General features: G+C 44.5%; 2 protein-coding genes across 2 annotated transcripts in view; one reads left to right on the top strand and one right to left on the bottom strand.

Annotated features, from left to right (window-relative positions):
• The first annotated feature begins 2,510 nt into the window (after positions 1 to 2,510).
• On the top strand, positions 2,511 to 12,639 carry atp1b1a (ATPase Na+/K+ transporting subunit beta 1a). Its single transcript, XM_030372186.1, has 6 exons — positions 2,511 to 2,974; positions 6,078 to 6,206; positions 8,484 to 8,639; positions 10,004 to 10,188; positions 10,627 to 10,710; positions 10,859 to 12,639. The coding sequence occupies exons 1-6, from the start codon at positions 2,881 to 2,883 to the stop codon at positions 11,114 to 11,116; spliced, it is 906 nt and encodes a 301-aa protein (XP_030228046.1). The 5' UTR covers positions 2,511 to 2,880; the 3' UTR covers positions 11,117 to 12,639.
• Positions 11,533 to 13,856, bottom strand: part of nme7 (NME/NM23 family member 7) — a 21,658-nt gene continuing 19,334 nt past the window's right edge. The window contains exons 11-12 of the mRNA XM_030372185.1: positions 13,448 to 13,555; positions 11,533 to 12,696 (exon numbers count right to left, since the gene is read on the bottom strand). Of these exons, the coding sequence (XP_030228045.1) occupies positions 12,664 to 12,696; positions 13,448 to 13,555 (141 nt within the window). The 3' untranslated portion in view covers positions 11,533 to 12,663. The remainder of the gene's footprint in view (positions 12,697 to 13,447; positions 13,556 to 13,856) is intronic.

The following is a 13,856-nucleotide window of genomic DNA, read 5'->3' as shown; positions in this document are numbered from 1 at the left end:
TGTTGGATTAAGTACGATTAGAGGAAATTAGAATGGGTTGCTAATCTAATGGATTACTAATCTACTATTCAGTGGCTCAACCCTTTAGTGTGCTAACCATGTAGGCCATATACCATCTAGCGCTGCAGGTTCCCACCTGTGATCCTATGCTACATCTCTCTTCACTGTCCTGTCCATAGAGAAACACATTGTCCATAAAATATGTATGTTTTAAAGGTAAATGCTTTATCCATTCAAAAAGGAAGCAGCGTTGAAATATTCGCTCCATTTGACTTTTGAAATGCTCTTTAAAATTGAAAAATATATATTCAATATTGGGTACGCTTGATTGTTGACGGCATCGTGTCGTCACCTCTTCTTGCTACAACCTCATATTATTCTGTTTCCGGACAGACCGCACCATGTGTTTTATTGTTATTTCTTTTTTTTACTACCTCATCTTACCAGCACTGCTTATAATATTCCCTTCCCTATTTCCAACCCCTTTGTCGCTATAAAGATCTGTTTTAGGAAGCCATCCGCTTTTAAGACATGCCTTTTTGGGGCTTAATCTAGACACGCACACACACAAATACCATTTTACCTTAAAAGACCAGAGAGTCAAGATTGTGTGCGTGATATAGAGGGCAGATAATATATATGTGGGGCGGGTCCATCCTATGAAAACAGCGCGTGTTTTGGGAGCTACTCAGTAGGGACGCTGCTTACTCACCTGCCCCTGTCCCGATCTCCAGGGCCTGGAGATCAGAGGGGAGGGGGGGGGGGGGGGGGGGCGGACGACCCTCACGTGTTGTTTAAAAGCACAGAGGAGGCGGGGAGTCGGTGGGTCTTTCTTAGAATCGCCCCCCGACTAGCGGGGGCTTCAAATGACAGGGGGTCCGCTGTTGCCAGGCACTGTAAAAACAACAACAGGCATCTGAGAGAGAGAGAGAGAGAGAGAGAGAGAGAGAGAGAGAGAGAGAGAGAGAGAGAGAGAGAGAGAGAGAGAGAGAGAGAGAGCAAAGAGAGAGGTGGAAGGAATAGAGAATAGTTGAGAGGGGGAGAGAGAGAGAGCAGAGCGGACACAGTCACAGTGTGTCCAACCAAAGGCCCAGAGAGACCCCTGGTCACGGTGTGTCAGCCCAGAGAGACCCCTGGTCAAAGTGTGTTCAACCAAAGGCCCAGAGAGACCCTTGGCCACAGTGTGTCAGCCCAGAGAGACCCTTGGCCACAGTGTGTCAGCCCAGAGAGACCCTTGGCCACAGTGTGTCAGCCCAGAGAGACCCTTGGCTACAGTCAGCCCAAAGAGACCCGTGGCCACAGTGTCTGAGACCAGCATAGATCCAGAGAGAACCTGGTCACCGTGTGTCAGCCCATAGACCCAGAGAGGCCCCCGTTAATGGTGGGTCAGCCCAAAGAGACCCCTGGTCAAAGTGTGTGAGCCCACTAGACCCAAAGAGACCCCTGGTCACAGCGTTACTAGTGGGCATTGGATGGGGTTTGTTCACGTGAGATAATCCAGTCAAGATTTGTTCCTCTTTCAAGAGCTAATTAATGTAATCATAGGGAAGAGAATAGAAAGTGTAGGTAGTTTGACTCTGCTTTGTTTGTTCTGCTGTTGCCATTAGTGAAGCAAAAAAAGGAAAGTACATATGAAGTCAGCTTCATTCAATTAAGAGTGCTTCACATTGGCATGAATCACATTTTAGAAGGCATTTGCAAAGCGATCAATACAAGAATATATAAGACAAAAAGGTTAAAAGAGAAATGTCAAATACAACGTTAAGAAGGTAAATATACTAGTGAAGCCGAATAAAGAAGACCTCAAAATGAAATTGTCCCGATGCATGTTGTTACAACTCAGTTACGAATCACCGGAGGAATGTGGCTATCAGGACCAAGCCTACTGAAGGATGATTGATAACAGGGATCCAAGATAGGACTAATCCTGATCTTATGGACTGTCAATACCCTTCAAAAGAGAGACTGTGATAATACTGTAATTCTGAGACACGGTTCTATTCTCGAAGAGCAGCAATTGGGCTCATTAATAAACACACTTGTACCGTTTTTATTCAGAATTAAATTTAGTATATGGTGAACTCTTGGGAAGTCTGTTTCAATGTGCATAAAATACCATGACGTCTGTATAGCTATATTATTTATAAATGCTAACATTTAGACGTACTAACTCATTGACATTGACTGTATAAACCAGAATGTGTTCTGTATACGAGATTCTTACCAGTACATTCTGTCCAATGCTAAATTTGTATATATGTGTATCTATTCATGTGCATATGTACATATGTGCTACTAAGCAGGCCCATTAATAGCCTGCAGATACAGGCTATTATAAATGTGTTACAGTGTAGCATTTCATAGACACAAAGGCTGCATCACGTGGTGTCAAACGTTCAAAGAATAACTTGTTGATTCCAGCCAATCACGTTGTATGAGTCATTACGCAGAACCATAAACACTGGCTTGGGAAACTTATATCATTAGTGACTTTCAGAAGGCGGTATAACACGAACGTGTCAACCAGCCGAGGCTAGTTTTAATATTTGGTAACTATCGAAGGTAGCGAGTGAGTCGGATCGATAGGGCGGGTACACACTACTAGAGCGCCCCTCTCCCCTCATGTCTTGCGTAATAGAGCAGATACTTGTGACTGGCCGGACGAAGCCCCGCCTCTTTGGGGGCAACTTATGACTGGAGTTTACAGGGCGGAGCTAGTCACCATAAGAGATAAATTGTGTGGGGTACAATAGGTAGAGTCGGGGACGACACGGTTCTTTTACGTTTTCCTGTGCGCGGACTGTGTCAGTGGTCGGCGCGAAAAACTAAACTCTTCTCAATCCGATTTAATTGAAAAGTGAATCCAAAGAGGACTGTAACATGTCGGCCAATAAAGAAGCCGATGGTGGATGGAAGACGTTTGTGTGGAATTCAGAGAAAAGGGAATTTCTTGGACGGACTGGAAGCAGTTGGTGTAAGTAGCCTACTTATGTCTCGAAATCACTCGTAATACAGATGAGTATGTGTGTAATACCATCGATATTAACACACGACACCAGAGGAACGGTGAAACGCAATAGAAAAAGGCGCTTCATTGATTCGTGTTCGTGAAACAGCACCTGTTAGATCCTACTTTGGTTTTTGAAATGTAGTGTGTCGTGACTCCAATTATCAATGGGACGTGTGTTGTTGCTAGGCCGATAAATCAAAGATAACTGTCGATAAGGTACCATCAATCCGTAGCCCCACACGTCTGGCCGATCACTATGACATAAAAAGGTGTGTTAATGGTCAATTGGTACTATTTTTTTATTTTTACTATTAGGCTATGGGGCTGTGTAAGAAAAAAAGTGAGATTAGTAATAACGAGTATTCATTGGACCTAACGTTACCAACGTGTGAAAGGGGAAAAGATTAGACTACTGGGCCTATAGACCATACGACTATTTATCGATTAGCTTTCGAAAAAAGGCGTCCTTTCTCAAAAAGGTCATTTTGAAGGGCAGTCGGTCTGTCAAGATTTGTTTTCTCCCAAATCAAATATTTGAAGTTGAGTCACTCATTCTCCGAGTGCGGACTAAGGCTGTTTAAAAAATGTTGTCAAATAAAGCTTTTTCCCCGACATATGAAATGGGATTGATTGATTCTTGGTGAATAATATCGATGTCTGGTTATATTTCGCCACAAACAGCGTCCAGGCCCACTCCACAGAGGTTGAGTTTTGGGGTTACAACGAGTACACAACTAAGTGTATTGTTTAAACAGAAACGTCCCCTCACGACACGTTGTCGCCGAGGTCTGATTTCCGTCTCGGTGCCTTCGCATGGCGGCTGGATGGTAGATCACGACTCACATGTCCCCAGGGGCCTCCTCCATCACAAAGTTTTTTTCTCTCCCTCCGTGTAAAAAAAAACTTTACAAGGTCGAACGCGGGCATTATCATTTGGTTTCCGAATTCTCTAACAATTCTTTTCCGCCTTCGTGCATCGACAGCATGCCACATTTAAGAAAAGTTGTGCAATCGCCGATTTTATCTGAACGCAACAGGTAGTCGCTTTCAAAAAAAAATGTCGACCTTCTCTTTTTATTGAGAGATGACGCAGATCCGTCGCCGATTAAGGCCCCGATCACGAACCGTATGTAGTTTGTCCGCAAAGGGATTTGGCGTGATGAGAGAGAAAATGGCTGTTGCGTCCCTACATTACCAACAGGGATGAGTTTGCATATACTTCGTATTCTACCTGAAGGTTCAATGAATGAACTTAATTGGATTCAACAAGTAGCCGTACCATAAAGGTAAAAGGCAGAGATACATTTAGAAATAGAGAGACATCGAGAGGGAGGAGCAGGGAGGCAGAGAGACAGAATGATACAGGGAGAAATGTACAGGAGGGGAGAAGACAGGAGGGAGAGAGAGATGGGTGATGCTGAGAAGCACCCATCATTGGTGTGGATGGGGGAGGTGCTCTCTATTCAAAGTGATCCATAGGGCTGTGCCAGCAACACAGGCCATGTGGTTTAGTTTCATTTCCATTGATTGAATTTAAATGTTAAAGCATCCGACCTGCATCACTGCAACTGCCCCTTCGGACATCATCGCCTGTTGATAGCCACGATCTCCGGTCGAAGTAGTGATGAATAATGTACAAACTTTGTTAGAATGATGCAGCGCATTACTCTTGGCCTTACAGTTCTAATAGGAGTTAATGTCAACCATTTTTCGTTGTATTCATGGTGCACTTATGCTTATACCAGAGTATCTGGGTGTTCCCTACCTATTTGTATTTCAATTGCCATCCCTTTGCCTTTTTCTCTCCAAAAGTCAACAAACCTGAAACTCTATTGTGTCGCTATCTATTGACATGTTAATGAGTTCTGTAGCCCCTCTACCCTTCAAGCAGGCCAATGCTGAACACAACATGTAAAATACAATCTACCATTAAAGATGTCTTTTTGATAAAGACAATGCAGTGCTTGGTTACTTATTTAGTTGGGTGGTGAAATTATCTCACACAGGCCTTGCAGTTAACACAAACCCTTAACATGGTTAAAAAAAAAAATAGAGTTTAAATCCACCATTAAGGCAGATGGTTTCTAGTGAGTGACACAAAATCTTGAGCAATGCAGAAGGGTCTGAGTATTTGTCATGGGCGTGGACGGCATATTTCCAGTAAAGATTTGTGACCAGGTCACCCTGGTGACAAGCATTGCGAGTATATAGGCCTAAGCATGGAGCCCAAATTTCCCTAGGATATAATGAAAGTTCATACTTTCTTGTATTTGGCTACACAAGAATCAAAACATCAAAGATAGCATAGTTTTGATAGCAAATACCACACTTAATATCTAGTAGGCCAACAGTTTATTTAACCGGTGAAATTATTATTACCAATTACTTTAGCAAAATCCGACCAAATCTCATGTTAATTTGCTTCCATTGTTTTAAACTAATATTGTATGTTGAATTGACAAACACTTTAATAGCACACTTTTATATAGAGGTTAAATAGGAAACTTTTCTAAATGCATCAAACACATTCAAAAGTAGATTGGGACTAGTAGCACAATATATTTAAATGTATTTATGTATCTGCTTTGGAAAATAATATGCTGGTCATATTAGTATGACTCATAGGTTTCTAAACCCTAATTCTGGTGGCGTTACACAGTTATAGACTTTGAAGCCAGTGATGCTAACGCCGTTCAAATGGCGATTGCTTAATGCTTAAGATAGTGATTCAAGGGCTGGCTCTTGAATGTTCACTGTTCGGTGAATTACCATTTGCAACAGGACACAGAAGCAGACATCTATTGATTTGCTTTCCACAGGCTTCCAATTAAGTAGGACATTAGCGGTTGAATGGCATTTGCTTAATGACCTATCTCTTCTCAAGGACAGTGTTGGTAATTTCAACTGAGTGATACTTGTCAACTGTAAGAAGGATTGATAACTTTGATTAGCTGGGCCCAGGTTGGTGCATGTTTAAAACAGAATCACGAACCAACCCACGCACGAGAAGCATGTTGACCCTTCCTTTGCTGAAACATCGTTTTTTTTCTCTCTCGTTTCTCCACAGTTAAAATCTTACTCTTCTACCTTATATTCTACGGATGTCTGGCCGGCATCTTCATCGGGACCATCCAGGCTCTGCTGCTCACGTTGAGCAGTTACACGCCCACCTACCAGGACCGAGTCGCACCCCCAGGTACCCAATACCTACTGTCTAACACTTATCATCCAGACCGGCTTACACTCATCATCCCTGCTTTCTAACACTTTACCGACTTACACTTATCATCCATACTGTCTAACACTTTACAGAATTACTGTCTTACACTTATCCCTACTTTCTAACACTGAGCCGACCTACACTTATCATCCCTACTTTCTAACACTTAACCGACTCACTGTTTTACCCTTATCAGACTTACCGTATTGTCTTAGCCTTATCATCCCTACTGTCTAACCCTTATCAGCCCTACTGTGTGTACACCAACTCCTTCGGAGCTCATATTGACTGTCAAACACGTATTCATACGTTGCCATATGTACCGTCTAACACTAAATTGATCAAACACCTATTACTCGACTGTCTAACACTAGCTACTCCGACACCTCCTCTTTTCTGAAGTCTTACACAAAGTCATCCACACCTTATACGTACTGTCCGACACTTCTTTCCTCTCTATATGAACTGTCTAACACTAAGCGATCCAAACCTCTTCATACGTATCAACGTTGAAATGATCAGAGACTTTTTACTGTACTGTCATAACACCAACTACTGCAAAACACGTTCTCTTATTGACGGTCTAACCTAAACTCCTTGTCTAAACTCCTGTCGAATATGTACTATTCTGTACCTCTCTGTACAACACTAACAGTTTTCTATCTGTCTAAACTACAATGTACTGCCAGCACAGATCAAGCTCAGTAACGTTTGTGTGGGCATTTTATTCACATAATTGCTTGGGATGTGAGGAATGTTAAACACACTTTTGATTCAAAATGACGCTTATTCGTGAGGTGTTGTTGCTATGCATCCTGTTGCTGCCGTCTGTGTGTGTGTGTGTGTGTGAGAGAGAGAGAGCTGCGATGTGATTTGGCTGCTGCTGGCTGGCAGGAGTCTGACCTTAGTTTCGGCCATTTTGTCCTTCACTGCTCGCAGCCAGTCAATGGCTTCCCCCTCAGGAGTCGGTTGAGCCTGTTATACAAACACCGCACACTTTTGTGTTCAGCAGAACTCAAACGTCCATTTGTCATGTGAACGCATCGTTAACGTGTTAGCCTCGGCCAGAGTCACGTCAGACCGGTTTCACTTCGTTCTTGTTTGGGTGGTTGGGAACTCTGTTTTTTTTCCCTCAATGAAAGATTTTTGTGGATTTCGTTTTTTCCCTGTTGTCTTTCGAAAAGTGTGAATCCTCACACGCACACCCACGAAGGATTTATGGGGCGAGACATAATGAGACATCTGTGCGCCAGTTTGCGTGTGCATGCGTGTGTGTTTGTAAACAGCCTTGCGTCCCCTGCGAAGCTCACGACTAGCGGTAGCGGCGTGTGTGTTTGCTTGGCCCATGCTGAGGCCCTCTGGGTATTTTTAGCAAGGCATTGTAAAGGAGAGAGAGAGAGAGTCTCTGTGCATACGGCCACGAGCCTGCCTGCCGATTCCCCTGTCGGCCATTTCCTCTCCCTGTCAACTGACTCTGACTCGACGAAGTCACAACCAACACAAGTAGGTGTGGAGCGCTTGGAGCCAGGCTGAGTTTCCATTGGTGGGCAGATAAAGGAAAGAGCTTTTTTTCTCTCTCTCTCGTGCTCTGTCGGTTGGTTTGAGAACCGCCCCCAACCCCCCCTTCTGGCTCTCTCTCGCTCTCTCTGTCTGTCTCTCGTTCCAGGGCTAAAAGTTTCCATTGAGAGAGAGAGTGCCGGGGCAAGAATGATAGGGGGGGTTTGTTCAACTTTTAACGAACAAGGAAGTCAAATCAAAACAGAACCGAGTGTCCTTGTCTCACTCCTCATCTTTCCTCGGCAGCATTCTTCTTCCTTTTCCTTCTCCTCGTCCCAGTTGTGACATTGAATGAGAGGATTTCCGTGTTTTGGGAGCTCCTGTAAGATCTTCTCCCACATTGTCTGTCCATGCCCCGCCCCCTCAAGGCTGAGGCCCGTTGAGAACGCTGTCTGTGGAAAATTACTGCAGCAACACCTCCTGCCCCCCCCCCCCCCCCCCCCCCCCCCTGTAGTGTTCAGCATTTATTCCATAAATGTCACATGTCTGTTGCTGCAATAATGTGTTGAGTAATATTTCCACAAGAGATGAAAATAGGATTTTGAAATTTGTGCATTTACACTCAGTGCCACGGTAGGGAACTACGTAACGATTATGAACGCCCAGACACCACGACATTACATACAATGTTGGAACAGGCGGCCTGAACATTACAGCCGTGTTCCTTGAGTAACTCCTGTGCCGTGTATCCTCCAGGTTTGTCGCACACCCCGCGCTCTGAGAAGTCTGAGATCGCCTTCAACATGAACGACAAGACCACGTACGAGAAGTACACCAAGTCCATGACCAGCTTCCTCGAAAAGTACGACAAAGACGTGCAGTTGGACGCGGGAAAATTTGAAGACTGTCCAGGTAAAGTCTAATTACACACATATATATATATATATATATATATATATATATATATATATATATACACAGCTGTCAATCGTCCTCTACAATCCCATTCAAATTTCATTCTTTATTATTTTGAGTGTCTGAATAAAATCAACATTTTAATACTACAATTTAACCTATTATTTATATTTACTATGTACCTATACACTGTATACACATATGCATTGCCAAAGTGCATTCTACCAATTAAAAATGTATTTTTAAATTATAGGCACAAAATTATATGATAGACAATTATTTGATATGATATAAACGCCAACTCTCGACGGCATTAAGCCAGTGAATTGATCTGTTTTACCAATCACATTCGGGTATCTTTGTCAGTCACCATGGACTGTACATAAGTTGTAGGACATAGCAGAGATAACAGCCTACTTACCTTTCTCACACAGTGTTCTTAGTGTATCCATAGTGGTAAACCACAATCAGACCTATTATTATCGCTATCCGTTACATCTCGATAGCAGTCGACTCGGCGCTACAAGCCAATATTTAATTGCACCTCGGTAGGGGAATACAGGTTGCTGTTTATAACATGACGGTGTGCATTTGTATCGCAACAGTTTCACTTTAAATAGCAACATCGTACGAAAGAGTGAAAGAGACTATTTTAGGTACTTTGAATTAGGGTTGCCGCGGTATACGGTATTACCGGTGTTACCGGTAATACCGTTTACTCGGTGTTGCACACCGGCAACACCGATTATTATTTTTTTTTTTTCAGTAATAATAAAACAAATCTGTAAAAATGAATAATATAATTATAATTAAGAAAATTAAAGTGCGTAGAATAGGCCACAGTTCTGCTCTGTGCGGGAGAATTGTCGCGGCGAGAATTGACGTGCTTCCTTTCAAGACCGGTAACCATAGCAACGCCGGTAAACAAACCCCGCGAAGCCCAATCCCTACGTGAGCTCCCTGCGCTACGGCCATCCGGAGGCGCACAGAGCTTTTGGCCGTGATATTATGATGTATAAAATTATATTATACTATATATATACTATTAGAACGTTATAAGACGCCGAGAATTGGCGCGCTGCCAGCCGCTGTCACCGAGTGTGAGAGGAGAGTTGACGGAGAAGATGGCGGTTGACCTATAGTTTCAAAGTTAATACCGTTTATACCGGTAATACCGGCGTATTACTCGGTGTGAAAATGTCCACACCGCGGCAACCCTACTTTGAATGTTAATTTCCGTGGGAATCTGGGCACCTCTGCTGCACTCTGTCCTCATGTTGTCCTAACCAGGGAGACATCCACGCCATGTGTATGTGTGTGTGTTATAACTGGCGCTGTTCTCGCATGTGCTCCCTCGCCAGACACGCCATCCGCGCCAATAAAGCGCAAGGACCTGGAGACAGACAAGACCATGCGCAGGGCCTGCCGCTTCTCCCGCTCCCTGCTGGGGGTGTGCTCCGGTGACGCGGACCCCACCTTCGGCTTCAAGGAAGGCAAGCCCTGCCTCATCGTCAAGCTGAACAGGATCGTCAACTACATCCCCAGGGTGAGTCTCCCCTCCCCCACATACCCCGGTGGCCCCCCCCCCGGCGCCACCTGTCCCGGCTTGTTCGAGAAAGTTATTCAGCGTAGTAATGACGTCTGGGATTAGAGAGGTCATTATAATGTAATTGATCATGTTGTTAAACTGTGTGTTATTATAAGACCGACATCAAAGAGTCTAGCATTTCAGATGTACTGATGGTACACAGTGTACTGGCACGATCACTGCTCACTGCTGATTTAAACTCGGACGCCTGTTATAGATATGCCTGATTTTATTTAAAAGGGGTATTCAACTGTACTAGGTATTTCATGTCGTTGTGAGATAAGACAAGACAGACGACAATAACAGTTTCACGTCGCAAGTGATGTTGATGGCAGATGGCAGCCATGGTGCTCGGCCAGCAAGTCTGATCAAATCCACCAAATCTCTCCCCTCTAGCCCGTACAAGACAACGCGACCCTGTCCCCGGCTGTTCTAGCCAGACAGAGGCCCAACCTGATCCCTCTGCACTGCACAAACAAGGTACGGTACTTACGATCCCAAAAGGCTTCAGGTCACCCAAGCATATAGTACGCGTTTTGTCCAAACTTTCACCTCATCTTATTCCACCGTTACGACAATAGCCGACATCAAGTGGTAAATCTCTGGCGTTTTTTTTCCTTTTTTGCAGAGAGAAGGGGAAGAAGGCCTAGTTGGCGATATCAAGTACTACGGCTTCGACGGCGGCTTCCCGCTGCAGTACTACCCCTACTACGGCAAGCTGGTGCACCCCCAGTACCTACAGCCCCTAGTGGCGATCCACTTCACTAACCTCACCATGAAGACAGACGTACGCATCGAGTGCCGCGTGTACGGCGACAACATTGACACGAGCGAGAAGGACCGCTACCAGGGACGCTTTGACGTGAAGATAACCATCTCCTTATGACCCCCGACCGCAAGTGCCCCCGCCCCGTCTCCCGCCGTGCCCCTTCAAACACAGTTCTAGAAATTAAAAGTAAAAAAAAAAAGAAAATAGTAAAAGTCGAAAAAATTCAATAAAAAGAGTTCCAATAAACAAAAGAAAAAAAACACGACTAGTCTTGAAAACGAAACGTTCACGCTATACAAGACCTTAAAAAAAAAAATTAATCTGTGTGCTTTACACTAGCTTTTTTCTGTGTATGTCGAAGGGGGTTAGAACTACATGAGGAGTTAGCAATACACAATATTTATTCTAATGTAAATTGAGAAGTATTCCTTGAGCCAGGGGGACATGTTCACCTATTACTGTAAATTGCGATTCCACTACTGATATGTAGCGAGCTGTGTGTCCGTCTCCAGTGTCTCCCCGATGTGGTCTCCCCCTCTCTATATATATATTTTCGGAGTGTTCAGTGCTGTAGTCACGCCACTTATACTGGCCTTCCCATGCTTCCCTGTCTCGTGTCGTTTGCTTAGCTTTAGTGGTCCAAGGTGTGTGCGTGTGTGTGTGTTTGTGTGCACCTGTGTTCGTTCTCTGTGTGCAGGTGTGCTAATCTTAGCGTGAGCGTGTGGATGTTGTCATGTACTTGTACTAACTGAAATACTGGCATGGTACTCTCCCCATGTGTGAGTAAAAAGGACTGCACTCCCTGGAATCTCTTCCTCCTAGATGATGTTGTTGAAGTATATGTGTGTACTTGCTCTCTCTCTGTGTTTTATTCACGGTTGGCCACGGGCAGTGGACAGGGTCTAATTCTTTCTCTCTCTATCTATCTTTCTCTTTGTCTCTCACTCTCACTCTCTCTCATTCTTCTGTTTATTCCAATTTCAAAGCGGAGCCGGATATCCCACGCTCAGAATAGACAAATCCGGCCCAATATTTTGGGTCTACCGTCTGCTAACGAGCAGTTATCGCAACCCAAGAGATACAATGCTGGCCTGGCAGTGCCCGGGTGGTGCCAAAAACTTGGCATGGATTTTCACTTACTGACCGTGGGATTTCTCACTTCTTAAAAAATAAAATGTGTAAACTTAGTGGGTCCAGTGTGAATGAGTATCACTTCTGTCCGAACATGGCAACTCAATGCTTTTAAAAATCTTTTTATTTGTTTTCACGTTTTTTGATTTTAGAATTTATAATTTTTTTTGCTGGAGACATCACATGATGTTATGTTACTTTCTATCGAATGTTTTAGCCATTTCCATGGTTGAATAATTGTATATTTATGCAGTTGTACAATTTTTTTTTTGCAAAAAGAAAAAGTGTAACGTACGAATGCAATACCAAAGTGGCTGGTGAAAAAGATCATAAGAAGCAACGCAGTGCCCATGTAGTAGGACGTCAAGTTGGTGTAACAGTGCTTAGAGTCCACGTGGAACAACACAACACCATTTACTCTTGTCACTTTATTTAATCTGGTGAGACTGAAATAATTAAACAGAAAAATAAGCCTGTGCTGAAGTCTTAATAAACACATTCAGGAGTGATTTTCTAACAACCTTTTTTTTGCTTTAACCATCTAAAATCTTGAAGAAGTACTGCACCTGGAAGAAGAAGGAGGAAATGTATTATAGAAATGAACCACTTTATATTGGTGATTAATATTGATACAGTACAAATGGGGGAGGGAGGATGTAGCATTAATGTAAAGTGTACTGATAGCTGGATATGAATCTTTACAGAAGATAAGACGTACTTAATTAATCCCAAACGGGAGGGACAGGAGCATACGTGGAACTAGTATGAACGAGGCACAAGGTGCTCTCGGTAGTTTCTTGTGGTCGTTCGGGAAGGAAGTGTGGTACTCGGGGCAACCTTTACGGCAACTATGAACTACCAAGCGGGAATGTGCCCCCCGCCCCCTTCCCTCCGCCTGGTCCCAGGCTTAATGATTAACAAGGACACGTTTGTCCACTGCCGCTCCACGGATCAGGAGCTACCCTGAACAATAGTGCCTAATGAATCACGCCTGCTCACTCGGCTAAACAATGGCTCGCTTCACATTCCACCCCCCCCCTCTCCTCTCTCTCTCTCTCTGGTCCTAACCAGTGTGATCTATAAGGGGGGCCCCCTCCGCTGGCCCACAGGGGAAGTCATGGGACCCGCTTCCCAACAGCGCATGAAACGCTGCACTGAGCTCGCATCCCCGCTGCCACCGCCGGCGGCCGCTTCAAAGGAAACGCTCACGTGTTGCGTGTGCGTCGGGTGACGCCATGTGAAACAGCGCGGTAGTGTGCGTGAGGGCGGGGAGAATGTGAGTGGGAAGGGGGGGAGGGGGGGTGACGACCGGCCTACCTCTAGAAGTGCGTCGTCGGGGAGGTCGGTGCAGTGCACGGCGTTCTGGACCTTGTCTTTGCCGTACAGCGCCCGCAGCGTCTCCGGTCGTAAGTGGCGTGCGATCTCCTGTCGAGTTCAGGGACAGTTGGTTAGTTAGGAGGGGCCTGCCTCGCTTTGAATGGGGCCTTCGGGTAGGATCTGAATACAGGACAATGTCAACTCATCCATTAGGCAAACCACACCAACAGAATATATGAATCGTAAACGGTGCCATGGGGCGGACGGATTAATTCAATCAAACCTTTAACCCGGGCAGTGGTAATGCCCCGTGCTGCCACCCAGAACAGAATAACTACAGTACACACAATACACTAAGGGAATATGGGTCTAGTCTAAGTGATGAATTTGAGTCTATAACATGCAACTC

Source organism: Gadus morhua, chromosome 12, assembly GCF_902167405.1.
Source record: "Gadus morhua chromosome 12, gadMor3.0, whole genome shotgun sequence".
Lineage (NCBI taxonomy): Eukaryota > Metazoa > Chordata > Actinopteri > Gadiformes > Gadidae > Gadus > Gadus morhua.
This window is presented reverse-complemented; position numbering and strand designations above follow the sequence as displayed.

Bases quoted from the DNA above. Each gene is read 5' to 3' on its own strand.
- atp1b1a (XM_030372186.1), top strand. From the start codon at position 2,881: ATGTCGGCCAATAAAGAAGCCGATGGTGGATGGAAGACGTTTGTGTGG. The intron at 10,189-10,626 runs GTGAGTCTCCCC...TCTCCCCTCTAG, and splicing joins TCGTCAACTACATCCCCAGG to CCCGTACAAGACAACGCGAC. The intron at 10,711-10,858 runs GTACGGTACTTA...CCTTTTTTGCAG, and splicing joins CTCTGCACTGCACAAACAAG to AGAGAAGGGGAAGAAGGCCT.